At 43.8% G+C, this 14,284-nt stretch overlaps 1 protein-coding gene across 1 annotated transcript in view; it reads right to left on the bottom strand.

Annotated features, from left to right (window-relative positions):
* LOC141976360 (butyrophilin subfamily 3 member A1-like) overlaps positions 1-14,284 on the bottom strand; it is an 85,815-nt gene that overhangs the window by 47,520 nt on the left and 24,011 nt on the right. The window contains exons 5-6 of the mRNA XM_074937310.1: positions 9,919-9,939; positions 3,560-3,580 (exon numbers count right to left, since the gene is read on the bottom strand). Coding sequence (XP_074793411.1) covers positions 3,560-3,580; positions 9,919-9,939 — 42 coding nt within the window. The remainder of the gene's footprint in view (positions 1-3,559; positions 3,581-9,918; positions 9,940-14,284) is intronic.

Raw genomic sequence — 14,284 nt, forward strand, 5'->3', positions numbered from 1 at the left:
AAGAAAAGGTAAAAGAATCACCTCTGTAAAATCAGGATGGAAGATAACTTTACAGGGTAACAAAAGATTCACAAACACAGAGGAACTCCCTGTAGGATTAGTTCAAAGTTACAAAAAAAAACAGGAATAAACCTCCCTCTAGCAAAGGGAAAATTCACAAGTGGAAAACAAAAGGTAATCTAACACGCCTTGCCTTATTTACTTACTCTTTTTGTAATATTAGAGACTGGTTCAGGATTGGTTTATAGGAGAAGGAGTTTTCTGACCTGATGCTTCTCTGCTTCCCAAGAGAACACACAAAACAAAGCCTCCCCCCCCCACAGATTTGAAAGTATCTTCTTTCCCCATTGGTCCTTTTGATCAGGTGCCAACCAGGTTATTTCAGCTTCTTAACCCCTTTGAGGTAAAGGGGGAATTCTAGGTTACCCTTAGCTGTATGGTTATGACAGGGCCAGTGAGACCATGATGAACAGACTCCCCTTACCAAGAGGTTCCTCAGAGTAAATAGTTCATCAGAAGTTCTACAGAGGTGAACTTTTCTATGGAAAAAATGCCATTTGGAACCACCTCTACCTGAGACTCGAAAGCCAGACAGGGTTTATCGAACATGATGTGGCAAACCCTACACAGTATTAGCTCAGAGCCATTACTGCTCTAATTTACACCAGCTGGTAAGGGTCCCTATGGGGCCATGTGCCACTTGCAAATTCCTGGACCAGAGGTGGGCTCTGCCATTCCCTCAATGAGCATAAATGATGGCTTAACACATTTTTAGTTTCAAACACATGCTGTGAGATAAACCATATACTGAAGGTTTTGAATGGGCCCAAAATATTTCTGGGTGCAGATCCTACTTCACTTTAACTAAGGCATTTTTCTGAATCATCAATGATAAGCCAATTCAAGAGATACAGTACCATACTGGCCCAACAAAATCTGCAGTGGCAAATGCTACAAAGTATGTCCTACATGCCATAACAAATGTCACAGCAGCATCTCTGGTGACAGGATGCAAAGAGGAGTCCTGGGAAGAACAGGCAAATGGAGGTGGCATCGGTCTTTGTTGGGCCTTCAGTCCTTGTGAGAGCAATGAGTGAGAGATGCCCTATGCAAAAATGCTACATAACTGAGGGTACTGAGGCTTCACTAATACTGAGAACAAGGGGAGATGGCAGCCATCTTGTAACAGGGAAGTTCTTTGTGGAGTTAAAGACCATTATCCTCCAGCAAACAGCATGCACTGATAAATAAATCTTCATTTAGAAAAAAAGTCACCAAAAAAACCCATTAATCATAACTCCCTCCCTCCCCCCAGCTCCCAATAAGATAAAACAAAATACACTGGAAAGGTGAAATACTTTTTCCCTCTGCCACACACTGTACATGTGGGGCGGGGGGCTCTGAAACTCAGAGACATGGGATCTGCTAACTAACCCTCCTGTGAGTTAATCTAGGTTCCAGCAAGTATAATGGGAGTTCTAGTGAAAAGGGTAGAAGAAAAAAAAATCTTGCTGTTGAACTAGGACAAAAGTTCTGAAGAAAATATGGTAATATGTCATTCTCAAAATAGTATTCTGAGAACGTACCCTCTGTCACTTGGACTCCATCTGAAAGAGAAATCAACATGGGAACTTTACTGGTTATTTCTAAAGGGAGTTTGGGACAGATTCTCTACCCTGTTCCTTTCCCTTTCCATGGCCCAGACAGTGCAAAGGGAGCAAACAGGGCACAGGGCATGTCAGGGGATAGAAGGAGACCTGATCAATCATACAAAGTCAGAATTCCCTCTAGCCAATCATCCTGAAATACACAAGCCTCATTCTCAGCCACAGAAATTCAACTTATGGTGTTCCTGAGCGGGGACTTCTGTGACATTGAAGACCTGGGATAATCAGGCTGTCTGCCCTGTGTGCCTCCAGTCCTTTAAGCATTTTGCTGCCTCACCCGGAGAGGATCACTGGGGCTATGGTGCTGTTTGAGTACAGTTTGGATGATAATTCTACCCAAACATAACCAGAGAAAATCATTTTCCCATTTGCTCTATTGTCTGTGATAAATTCAGTTGATAAAGTAAAACTCCTCTGACTTATTTAGTAAAATGTCCAGCATATGGGCTGCAGGGGGAGCAGACCCATTCTCCTTGCCCCCTGTGGGACACTGTACACACCAAGGGAGCAGGGAAAAAGCAGTGCCCATGTTCCCCTGAATACGGAGCTTGAAAGTCTGCCACGTGAGAGGGAGGGGACTTTACTCCCTACCTATTCACACTGTGCACCTGTACCAAGGCCAGGCAGAATCTGCCCCTTGCCCCGGAAGCCACACACCTTCCTAATTAACCACCTGTGAACTAATCTGGAGGGAGTAAAAACTCAGCAGAAAACAAATGGCTGCATGTTGAGTAGTGACATCTGAAAGTAACTACACAGGATCACTCCCAGAGCATTATTCTCTTTGGCTGTCAATGTTCAGAAAGCAATGGAACATTACCCTCCACTTGTTGGACTTGGGCTGAAAGAAAAATCACCAAATCATCTTTACAGTTTTCTCACAGACATTGTTTTCAATAGAGATGCAATTCCCAGGGTGAAAAATTACTGAACATGCATCCCTCAGCACCCATTGCTGAACCCTCTCATTCTACCCTACCCCCTTGATTCATGGTCTGATCCAGCTCCCCTCACTGGAAATGCTGCAGAATCTCCCACCATGAAATGCAAGTGTAAAATGCACCTCAGACCTACAGAAACACTGAGACACACCCTACCCCCTGGGCCTCTGCCACAGAAACACCAAACCCCCACTATCAAATTCAGAAAATTGCAACCAGTTTCAGACATGCTGCAGGCTTCCACCACTACCAGGCATACAGCAATGCCCAACCAACAGGGGGAAAACCTAATCAGGTTTTAACCAAATTCTGATAACACTAGCTGATGGCAGGAACAGAATCATATTCAGGAAATGTAGGGGTATTTCTTTCTTTATTTCTTACCAGCAACATTTTCGTTTACTAATCTTAGAAAAAATATGAGTGTGCAATCTCTCAACTATAATGTTAATAAACCCTTCAAATTAACTTCAACTTGTGAAACAATTCACTCATTAATCACTGTACTGTTTCACTGAAAACACTTCTGAGTAACAGACTATGTTAGGAGGTAGTATAGGTGAAATGAAAACCACGTAGTTCATTGCTGTTGATTCTCTGCCTTCAATTACATTAAAGCACAGGTAAGTCTGAGGGTAGAATTTGTCCCTCTCAGTATAACTGCTCAAACAGGAATGAACACTTATTCATTTCCATTTTGTGTGAATCCGCACAATAAAAAAAAAATATTTTCAATGTGTGCATATTTTTTCCAGATTTGGTGGATTGTTTAATGGAACTTTGCAGAAATTAGTAAAAAATACATCTACTAACCAATAATATATCCCCATTTACTAATGAGTGGGAAAGTCTTGAGTACAAGCAGGATTAAAAACATTTGGGAGGTTTTGTTATTGTTGTTGTATAACAATAGTTTTGCTTGCAACTGTTGAAAAGTCAATGCAATCTTACCTTTTCCCCCTCTTTTTGTCCCTAGTCAAACAAACAAAATATAGAGTGTCATTGTGCAACAAAGTCAAGAGGAAAAGCCTGCAACAACATTTATCTGAAATATTTCTTTCTTCAGTGTTAAAATGTCAGAATAATATTAAGTAGATAGTCTTGTTTCTTAGGTTTCTTTTAGGAACAATTGCTTTCCCTAGAGGATAGAAAAACACAAAATGGTAATACTTATTCTAGCAGATTGTAGGGTCTGCCTTAGTTAAGGTTTAGACTAGCCTTCTGTTTATAGCTCGACTTTCCTAGAATCTACCCAGCTACTTGCAGTGCCTTGAATTCTGATGTGCCATATGTGGGACCTGGCTTGGTTAGAGATCCAAATCTGGGGTAATTTGACCAATAGGTTTCCATGATAAAGCAACCTTGAAAAAATATTTTTCTTAAAGTTTATGGGTTCTATCATCATATTTTTGTCCATTGACAGGACTATGATCATTGCAGGACAGTTGCAATTGCTTGAGGGTACATGGAAATTGCTAGGTCTTTTGGGGAAAGCCAAAATCACACTGTTATCAGAAAAAAAATAGTTCTCATTTAGGGCAAATACCAAATGCTCATGAGCTAAATGGATTGCACTGAGTACCTAGAAGTTAACAGGTGATAAGTAAGTCAAGCCGGACATGACAAGAACAAATCATGTTAATCCAACCTAATAGCTTTCTTTGACAGGGTAGCAATTCTTGTGGATAGGGAAGAAGTGGTAGATGTGGTATATAATTACCTTAGTAAGGATTTTGATACTACCTCACATGACCTTCTCATGAACAAATTAGGAAAATACAAACTAGATGGAACTACTATATTGTGGGTGCATAACTGATTTGAGAACTGTTCCCAGAGAGTTGTTATCAATGGTTCACAATGAAACTGGAAGGGCATATTGCAGGGGTGGCCAAACTATAGCTCGTGAGCCGCATGTGGCTCTTTAACAGTTAAAGTATGGCTCTCAGAGTCCCCCATACACCTCCCCCCATTCTCCACCTAGGGATAGGGGCTTCTGCTCAGCAGGGTGGGGGGAAGGGGGTTCAGCCCTGCAGGGCATGCCTGCCAGGGCTCGGGGCTTCAGCAGGAGTGGGGCTGAAACCCCAAGCCCTGTCAGGCGTGCCCCTGCTCTTGAACTTCTGAAGATTGTTGTATGCAGCTCAGCAGGTCAGTAAGTTTGGCCACCCCGGCATACTGAGTGGAGTCCCAGAGGGTTTCTTCTCTGTATCAACTCCTTCTGTGGTTGTGGAAAACTGAGATGTGGAAGTATGTGTCTTTTAAGTAGAGTTTGGCACACCAATCCCCTGAATCCAGTGATGGAATGATTGACCCCAAGGACATCATGCAGAACTTCAGCTTCCTGAGATAGAGATTAAGCCAACACAGGCGTACAATGGGTCTGAGACCTCCCTTGGTCTTGGGAACCAGAAAGTACCAGCAATAGAACCCTTTTCCCCTTAACGGCAGCAGAACCTCTTCTACGGCTCCCATCTGAAGGAGAGAGATGAGTCCCTGAAGAGGGATGGGGAAGGTGGGTGGGAAAGTGGGATAGAAATAAACTGAAGGGCGTAACCAAACTTTATTATGTTCAAAACCCAGCAGTCAGAAGTGATCCACTTCCAGGTTCTGAAAAATGTGAAAGGTGGTTTGAAAAGATAGGGGTGACTGGATCCTGGATAGCAATTGGTAGGTTGTCCTCTATCAACTTGTCAAAATTAGTGTTTTGAGGAGACTGAGTGATATGGGGATGACTGACAGTCCTGTGGAGGAGGAAGATGGTGGAGATGGCCTACACCCAAATCCCTTGTTCTTCCTTCTCCACTAATCAAGCCTTGCCAGCTGGGCATAGAAATGCCTGTAATGCTGTGGCCTACACAGTCTCCTGGCTTGTGCTGGAGAATGCAGGCCCAGGAACTTTAGTGTTACCCTGAAGTCTTTTAGGCCATGCAATCTGGCATCATTTTGCTCTGAAAAGAACAAGCGTACCTCAAACAGCAGGTCCTGGAAGGTTTGTTTTACTTCCTGCAGGAACCCTAATGCCTGCAATTATGAGCTCCTGAGCATGGTGACTGATGTGGCCATAGATCTAGCCACAGAATTCGTGGCATCCAGGGCTGCCTGCAGAGAGGCCCAGCCCACTGTCTTGCCCTTGTACACGAGGGTTGAGAACTCCTACTGGCTGTCATGGGAAAGTCTGTCCTTGAACTTGTTCGTTGCTTCCCCCATGTTATTGTCATAGCAACCCAGCAGTGCCTGCTGGTTTGCTATGCAAAGTTGAAGCCACCCAGTCAAGTAGGCTTTCCTGCCCAGTATGTTCAGCTTCCGGGGCTCCTTCTCCTTTGCAGCAGACCTTGTCTGGCCCTGATGGTCCTTCTTGTTGGCATCCACCACAACAAGTGATCCAGAAGGAGGCTGAAAAAATAAAAACTCACATCCCTTGGCTGTCACTTTGTTAAAAGCTCAGCACTTCCATAAAGCACCTCCTTCCGCTGCAATGGCAAATGTCTTCACCTGCCATCTGAAATATCCATTTGCCTGATCCTTTCTCTTCTCTCCATATGACTGAGATTTGACCTGACTGAAGGGCAAATAGGATTCTGGGAAACCTTACCTTCTTCATTATGTTCAAAGAGAGAACATTTCTCATTGGCTAAACAGAAGTGGTTCTCAGCTCCATGCCCACACATATACACTCTCTCAAAGTGCCTGATCTTGAAACCATTCAAGAGATTAATGGCAAATTCCAATCTGACACCCTCGTGAAGTCCATTCGAAAAATTCCCAACGAGACTCAGCTCCCAACTGTAAAACCCCCCTTGTTACTGCAATAGAGGAAATGCTGAACATTACCACTGCTGTAGAGATCCTACATGTTACCTATTTCTGGAGTTCAAAAACATCCCATGAGATAAATATAAAAAAAAAAGATTATTAGAGAAAAAAATGTTGCTACCATATTTCTAAGAGTAAATCATAAGTCTCTCTCTCTCTCTCGGGGTTGGGGAGGGGGTGGAGGTGTGGCTTTCCACCCAGGGGAATATAAAAGGTGGCTGGGGTCTGTTTTGGGACACAGATTTCAGAGGGAATTTCTTGCAGACCCGAAATGAAAATGGATTTCTGTTCACTTGCTGAATGTTTTGGACAGACAGAAAAAATAAAAAAGAAACAACAATGGAACCATATATTGAGGAGGAATCCATTCAGAGTTCCTTTTTTAGTGCCATGATGTCCATTTCTTATTGTAGCCTCTTTGTATGGCACAAGAGGACTGGCCCCTGGGTTTCCCATTTTCCTAACCACCAGGTTACAGAATAAGTCTTATTTTCTCTCTCTCTCTGGCCCAGTGACTGTTTAATTAGTTATCCAAAGTGGAACAGCTGCACCATGTCAGACTATTCCATAGCACAGTGGTTACAACACTCATTTGAAAGGTAGGAGTCCTCAGTTCAAATCCTTTCTCCCCAGTAGACCGAATCAGGAATTGAACCTGGTTCTCCCACATCCCATGTGAGTGCACTAACCACTGGGCTAAAAGTAATAAGAGATCTGCTGCTATCTCTTCCCATGGTGTTCCTTGCAACAAATAGTTTCCATACCTTGGGGCAGGTCTACATGTAAAAGGCTGCAGCTCTAGTGCTTTAATAAAGATGCTCTAGGATGATGGCAAAGAACTCTCGCAGGGGTATAGTTAATCCACCTCTCCAAGGCTTATGTCAATGCGAGAGATCTTACAGCTATACCAATGCAGCTGTGCTGCTGTAAGATCTCCAGTGTAGCTGCTCTTCGCCAACAGGAGAGAGCTCTCCCACCAACATAATTAATCCTCCCCCAATGAGCAGTGGGAGCTATGTTGGGGGACACCAACACCCTTAAGCAACATAAGTTATACTGACATAAGTGGCAGTGTAGACATAGTGTGAGAGGCATTAGCTGTGTCAGGAGCAGAAGCCCTCCTCTCAACATAGTGCTGTGCACAGGGGACGATTAAGTTAATTTAACTACATCGCTCAGGAGTCTGGATTATTCACACCGCTGAGCGACATAGTAATACCAAGGCCAGTCGGTAGTGTAAAGCACAGCTAGAGCTGGCTGCAGATTGCAAACAGACATTGACACCTCGCTGAAACCTGGATTTAGATGCCTGTCTTTGTGAGAGCAGTGGGGTTTAGCACACACCCATCTCTTTGGCATCTCCCATTGTCTGTCTTAGGTGACTCCCTGCCTATCATGCTGGCTTTTGTGGATCCTATTTTAAGGTGCCTATCTCTCCCCAAGCATTGTGCAGGGAGCTTAGGTGCCTAACTCAAGTTTATGGGGATTCTATTGTTATTCCAGTGAGTTTCTAGGTGCCTAAAATCAGGTGTTGTGGTGCTAAGTGTCACAATCCCTAAGTCCCTATGTGGATCCAGGCATAGATACAGATTAATAAACATGTAAGTGTAAAGAGATGGGTTGTTAAGCAGAAACCTAGAAAGAGATGCCTGTGTAAGAGATGAAGGCCACTTTTCCTCCCTAAGAACATATTAACAATCTCCACCAGCAATGGATGTGGACCCCTGTCATAAATAGAAAGGGAAGGGTAAACCCCTTTAAAATCCCTCCTGGCCAGAGGAAATCTCCTCTCACCTGTAAAGGGTTAAGAAGCTAAAGGTAACCTCGCTGGCACCTGACCAAAATGACCAATGAGGAGACAAGATACTTTCAAAAGCTGGGAGGAGGGAGAGAAACAAAGGGTTTGTGTGTCTGTCTACATTTTGTCTTTGCCGGGGATAGACCAGGAATGAAGCCTTAGAACTTTTAGTAAGTAATCTAGCTAGGTATGTGTTAGATTATGATTTCTTTAAATGGCTGAGAAAAGAATTGTGCTGAATAGAATAACTATTTCTGTCTGTGTATCTTTTTTGTAACTTAAGGTTTTTGCCTAGAGGGGTTCTCTATGTTTTGAATCTAATTACCCTGTAAGGTATTTACCATCCTGATTTTACAGGGGGGATTTCTTATTTCTAATTCTATTTTTATTAAAAGTCTTCTTGTAAGAAAACTGAATGCTTTTTCATTGTTCTCAGATCCAGGGGTTTGGGTCTGTGGTCACCTATGCAAATTGGTGAGGCTTTTTATCCAACATTTCCCAGGAAAGGGAGGGTGCAAGTGTTGGGAGGATTGTTCATTGTTCTTAAGATCCAAGGGTCTGGGTCTGTAGTCACCTAGGCAAATTGGTGAGGCTTTTTACCAAACCTTGTCCAGGAAGTAGGGTGCAAGGTTTTTGGGAAGTATTTTGGGGGGAAAGACGTGTCCAAACAGCTCTTCCCCAGTAACCAGTATTTGTTTGGTGGTGGTAGCGGCCAATCCAAGGACAAAAGGGTGGAATATTTTGTACCTTGGGGAAGTTTTGATCTAAGCTGGTAAAGATAAGCTTAGGAGGTTTTTCATGCAGGTCCCCACATCTGTACCCTAGAGTTCAGAGTGGGGGAGGAACCTTGACAACCCCTCACAAGATTTCACCAACCATGAGGAGCATGGGTCTCACCAAAACACAGTAGACTTATGTTCCACAAGCTCCTCCACTAAAGAAGTGAATAAACCAGCAAGAACTCAAGCAAAGAACTTGTAGATGTCCCACCTGCAGAGCGGCTTGCTACCAAACCTTGTGACCAAACCTTTCCAAATAAGGGCTTGCCTACACGAGAAAATTGTCTCAAAGTGTACGGTATGAATTGAAAGCTCTATAGCTATTCTGGAGTAACTCTTATTGGCCTTTCCTTCTGAAAAAAGAAGGGCGGCCAGCACATCCCTCGGCCTGTGCTGCTTCCTGCAGCCCCCATTGGCCTGGAGCGGCGAACCGAGGTCAGTGGGAGCCATGATTGGCTGAACCTGTGGACGCAGCAGGTAAACAAACCGGCCCAGCCCACCAGGGGCTTTCCCTGAACAAGTGGCGGCCCTAGTTTGAGAAACACTGCCCTAGTGCACATTCAACTACTCCTGCTTCAAAGCAGAATAGATCAAAGTACATTAGGGAATTATTAGTGTGTGCCATCAGGATCCACAAGGACAGCTAATGCACTATTGATTCATACCCCAGCTTCCCATGCACTAACTGTTCATCTAGACATGTCCTAGGTTGCCAACCCATTGGTGGGCACAGCTCTGATGGAGAAGTGCAACACATTGTCTTCTGTACAGTATATCCCATTATTTTCTCTCAGGCCGAAAGCACCTCAGGGCTGGGACTGTCTCTCTCCCCAGGACCAAGGAGACTATCCCAGCAAAACAAAGACATAATGATAAAGTCATCTGTGAGTGAAAATGGTGTGACATCAAAGCAGACTTACTATCAACAATCTTGGTTGAATCTGAAAAAGAAAAAAAAATCCAAATGTTGAGATTTGTATATATTTTTTTGTTCACATTTATGCTACATTTTGAGAAGGGGCAAAATAGAGGGTGGATGCACATCCCAGTTTCCTGTAATCCAACACATTTCTGAAGCACCAGTTAGATTATTAGAGAAAAAAATGTTGCTCCCATATTTCTAAGAGTAAGTCCTCTCTCTCTCTCTCTCTCTCTCGGGGTGGGGGTGGGGGTGGATGGGTGGCTGAGGCCTGTTTTGAGACACAGATTTCAGAGGAAATTTCTTGCAGACCTGAAGTGCAAATGGATTTCTGTTCATTTCCTGAAAGTTTTGGACAGAAAATAGTAAAAAAGAAACAACAATGGCAACATGAATTGAGGATGAATCCATTCAGAGTTCATTTTTTTCTTCCATGATGTTCATGGCAGGGGGTTGGACTAGATGACCTCCTGAGGTCCCTTCCAACCCTGTTATACTATGATTCTATGATTCATTTCTTATTGTAGCCTCTTTGGGTGGCACAAGGGGACTGGCCCCTGTGTCTCCTATTTTCCTAACCACCAGGTTACAGAATAATCTTATTTTTTCTCTCTCTCTGGCCCAGTGACTGTTTAATTAGTTCTCCAAAGTAGAACAGCTGCACCAGGAGAGACTGAGAGAGCACCATGTCAAACTATCCCATAGCACAGTGGTTACAACATTCATCTGAAAGTTAGGAATCCCCCGTTCAAATCCTTTCTCCCCAGTAGGTAGAATCAGGAATTGAACCTTGGCCCTGGTCTACACTGGCGGCGGGGGTCAACCTATGATACGCAACTTCAGCTAGGCGAATAGCGTAGCTGAAGTCGGCGTATCTTAGGTCGGCTTACCTGTCTGTGAGGTAAGTGTTCCGGAGCCGGAGTTCCAGAGTCAATGGGAAGTGCGTTCGGGGATCGATTTTATCACATTACCATGAGACGCGATAAATCGATCCCCGATAGATCAATCACTACCCGCCAATCCGGCGGGTAGGGAAGACCTGTCCTTGGTCTCTCACATCCCAGGTGAGTGCACTAACCACTGGGCTAAAAGGGAGCTGCTATTATCACCTCCTCAGGTGTTTCTTGCAACAAACAGCTTCCATGCCTAGGGGCAGGCCTACACTTAAAAGGCTGCAGCTCTGGCACTTTAACAAAGGCGCTCTAGGCTGATGGCAGAGAGCTCTTGCAGGGGTATAGTTAATCCACTTCCCTAAGGCTATGACTACAATAGAGATCTTACAGCTGCTCGGGTATACCAACACAGCTGCTGTAAGATCTCAAATGTAGCCGCTCTATGCCAACAGGAGAGAGCTCTCCCATTGACATAATTAATCCTCCCCCAATGAGCGGTGGTAGCTATGTTGGTGAGACACCAACACCCTTGAGTGACATCAGTTATACCGATGTAAGTGGCAGGGTAGACATAGCATGAGAGGCAGTAGCTGTGTCAGCAGCAGAAGCCCTCCCCTCAACATACTGCTGTGCACAGGGGGCGGTTAAGTCAGTTTAACTATGTGGCTCAGGGGTCTGGATTATTTGCACCACTGTGCAACATAGTGATACTGATGTCAGTCTGTAGTGTAGAGCAGAGCTAGAGCTGGCTGCAGATTGCAAACAGACTTTGACACCTCCCTGAATCCTGGACTTAGATGCCTGTGTTTGTGAGAGGAGTGGGGTTTAGCACACATCCCTCTCGTTGGCATCCCCCATTGTATGGCTTAGGCAACTCCCTGCCTATCATGCTGGTTTCTGTGGATCCTATTTTAAGGTGCCTATCTCTCCCCAAGCATTGTGCAGGGAGCTTAGGTGCCTAACTGAGGTTTATGGGGATCCCATTGTTATCCCAGTGAGTTTGTAGGTGCCTAAAAGTTAGATGTGATGCTCAGTGTCACAACCCCTAAATCGCTCTGTGAATCCGTGTGTAGGTACAAATTAATAATCCTGTAAATGTAAAGAGAAGGGTTGTTAAGCAGAGGCCTAGAAAGAGTGGTCTGTGTGAGAGACACAGGCCTCTTTCTCTCCCTAAGGAACATATTAACAATCCACCAGTAATGGACTCCTCATGCAGAACCTGGGTCTGCTCAACACACAGCAGCCTTATGTTCTACAAGCTCCTCCACTAAAGAAGTGAATAAAACCAGCAGAAACTAAATCAAAGGAGAACTTGCACATGCCCTGTCTGCAGAATGGCTTGCTACCAAACTTTGTGGCCAAACCTTTCCAGATAAGGGCTTGCCTACATGAGGAAGTTATCTCGGAATAACATAAGGTATGCATTTAAAGCTCTATAGCTATTCTGGGGTAACTCCCCCTCTGGACACTCTTTTTCCAGAAAAATGACCTTTTCCAGTTTAGTTTAATCCACTTCCAAAATAGAGCAAGCTAACCAGAGTAAAATTTTATTGTTATATTGAAGGCACATAGTTCTCCTACAAATGTAGCTGTCCCAATATCAATTCAAACTTACTCTTCTTATTGTCCTTTCCTTCTGGAAAAGAATAAAAAAGGCTCATGTTTAAGTACATTCACACATCACTTCTAATAAAACCTGGGCAAACCGAAACCATAACGTCCTGCATCTACTAGAGATTCCAGACATTCCCAAGTACATAATACTTAATATCAAGTTCCAAAAAATCTTCTTGACCTGCCCTACTCCATGAACTGAGGTACTGTAACATCTTAGGCCTTGGCTTGACTACAGAATGTCATTTATCTCCTTGTAAATTTATTGAAATGAACTTGCATCCACACACAAAAGTGCTTCAATCCACTGTGGGGAGCATTAGGTAACATCACAAATTGTCTTTCAGTCTTCAGGGCTAAGTACTTATTGTGACTGAATTGTTTCAGTGCTGATGTGTATGGCGCTACATGCACAAATGTTGCAAATAGCCCTCCACACCAGGAGGTGTCATTAGTAATTTGGCTTCACAGTTGCCTTATCTGGTAAACCTCCAACAGTTCACTGGTTGAGAATCCCCTCTTACCCTCCTTGGCCTTCCCCCTAAGCCATCTCCACCTCCACAAACTGTCCCCTACTTCCACTAATGCCCCCCACACCACCCTCAAACATGAAATATCACAGGGAAGGGTGGGGTTTATAGAAACCCATTATAATGTGACCCCTGAACTGCCCTCCCATTTGTGACACTTGCAGGTCTTGGAGAACCAAAGGACCGTGGGAGAAGAAAGGGCTAACTCATGCACCTGGCCGTCTCTGGGGATGCAATGCAGGGGGAAGGAAGGAAGGACCCATGCTCAGTCATGTACTGGTTGTTCTGTCTAGGTGAACAGTTAGTGTACAGCAAGCTGGGATGTAAATCCACAGTGCAATAGCCAGCCATGTATTAAATGTCCGTGTACACCCTGCTGCAGAGCACATCAAAGCACATTAGGGAATCATTGGTGTGTGCCAGCAGGGTCCACATGGACAGCTAATGCATTATCAATTTACACCCCAGCTTGCCATGCAATAACTGTTCATCCAGACAAGCCCTAGGTTGCCAACCTGGTGGGGAAGTGCAACACATTGTCTTCTATCCAGTACATCTAATTCTCTTCTGCCAGGATGATAGCACCTCAGGGATGGGACTGTCTCTCCTCTGCAGGACCAAGAAGACTATCCCAGGAAAAGGAAGACATAATGCTAAAATCATCTGTGAGAGAAAACGGTATGACATCAAAGCAGACTTACTGACAAATATCCCAGACATTTCTAAAAAAGAAAAACATTTTTTACACATTGGTATTTTCAAATGTATGCTACAGAATAAAATCTCTGTCCTTGGGAGGTTCTGAAAGGAGCAAAATAGATGGTGGATGCACATCCCAGTTTCCTGAAATCCAACACATTTTGGAAGCATCAGTTAGAAACCAGAGACTGAAATTAGTGTTGATTAAAAATTCTCTCTTGAAACTGGTTTTCAGTGGAAGACTGGGTTTCCAACAAAATGATTTTTTTTTTTGCAAAGAGTATCTGCTTAATACAGAAAACATTGATTTGTCATAAAACAAACAAACAAAAAATATTTAGTTTTAACTGAAAAGAGAAATATTTTGGAGGAAAATTGGTGGGAGTTGTGATTCGGTTACCTCATGTCCCCATTTTCTTATATGGTCCAGGTTCCCCAACTGGACTATATATACCAAGATGCACCATGGCCAGTGAGACCATGATACACAGGCTCCGCTTACCAAGAGGGGTGACCATGGTTCATAAAAGATGTAGTCTATAGAGGTGAAATTTTCTATGGAAAAAATGCCATTTGGAACCACCTCTACCTGAGACCCAACACAAGACAGGGTTTATCAAATGTGATGTGG

The sequence above is a fragment of the Natator depressus genome, chromosome 23 (genome assembly GCF_965152275.1).
Source record: "Natator depressus isolate rNatDep1 chromosome 23, rNatDep2.hap1, whole genome shotgun sequence".
Classification (NCBI taxonomy): domain Eukaryota; kingdom Metazoa; phylum Chordata; order Testudines; family Cheloniidae; genus Natator; species Natator depressus.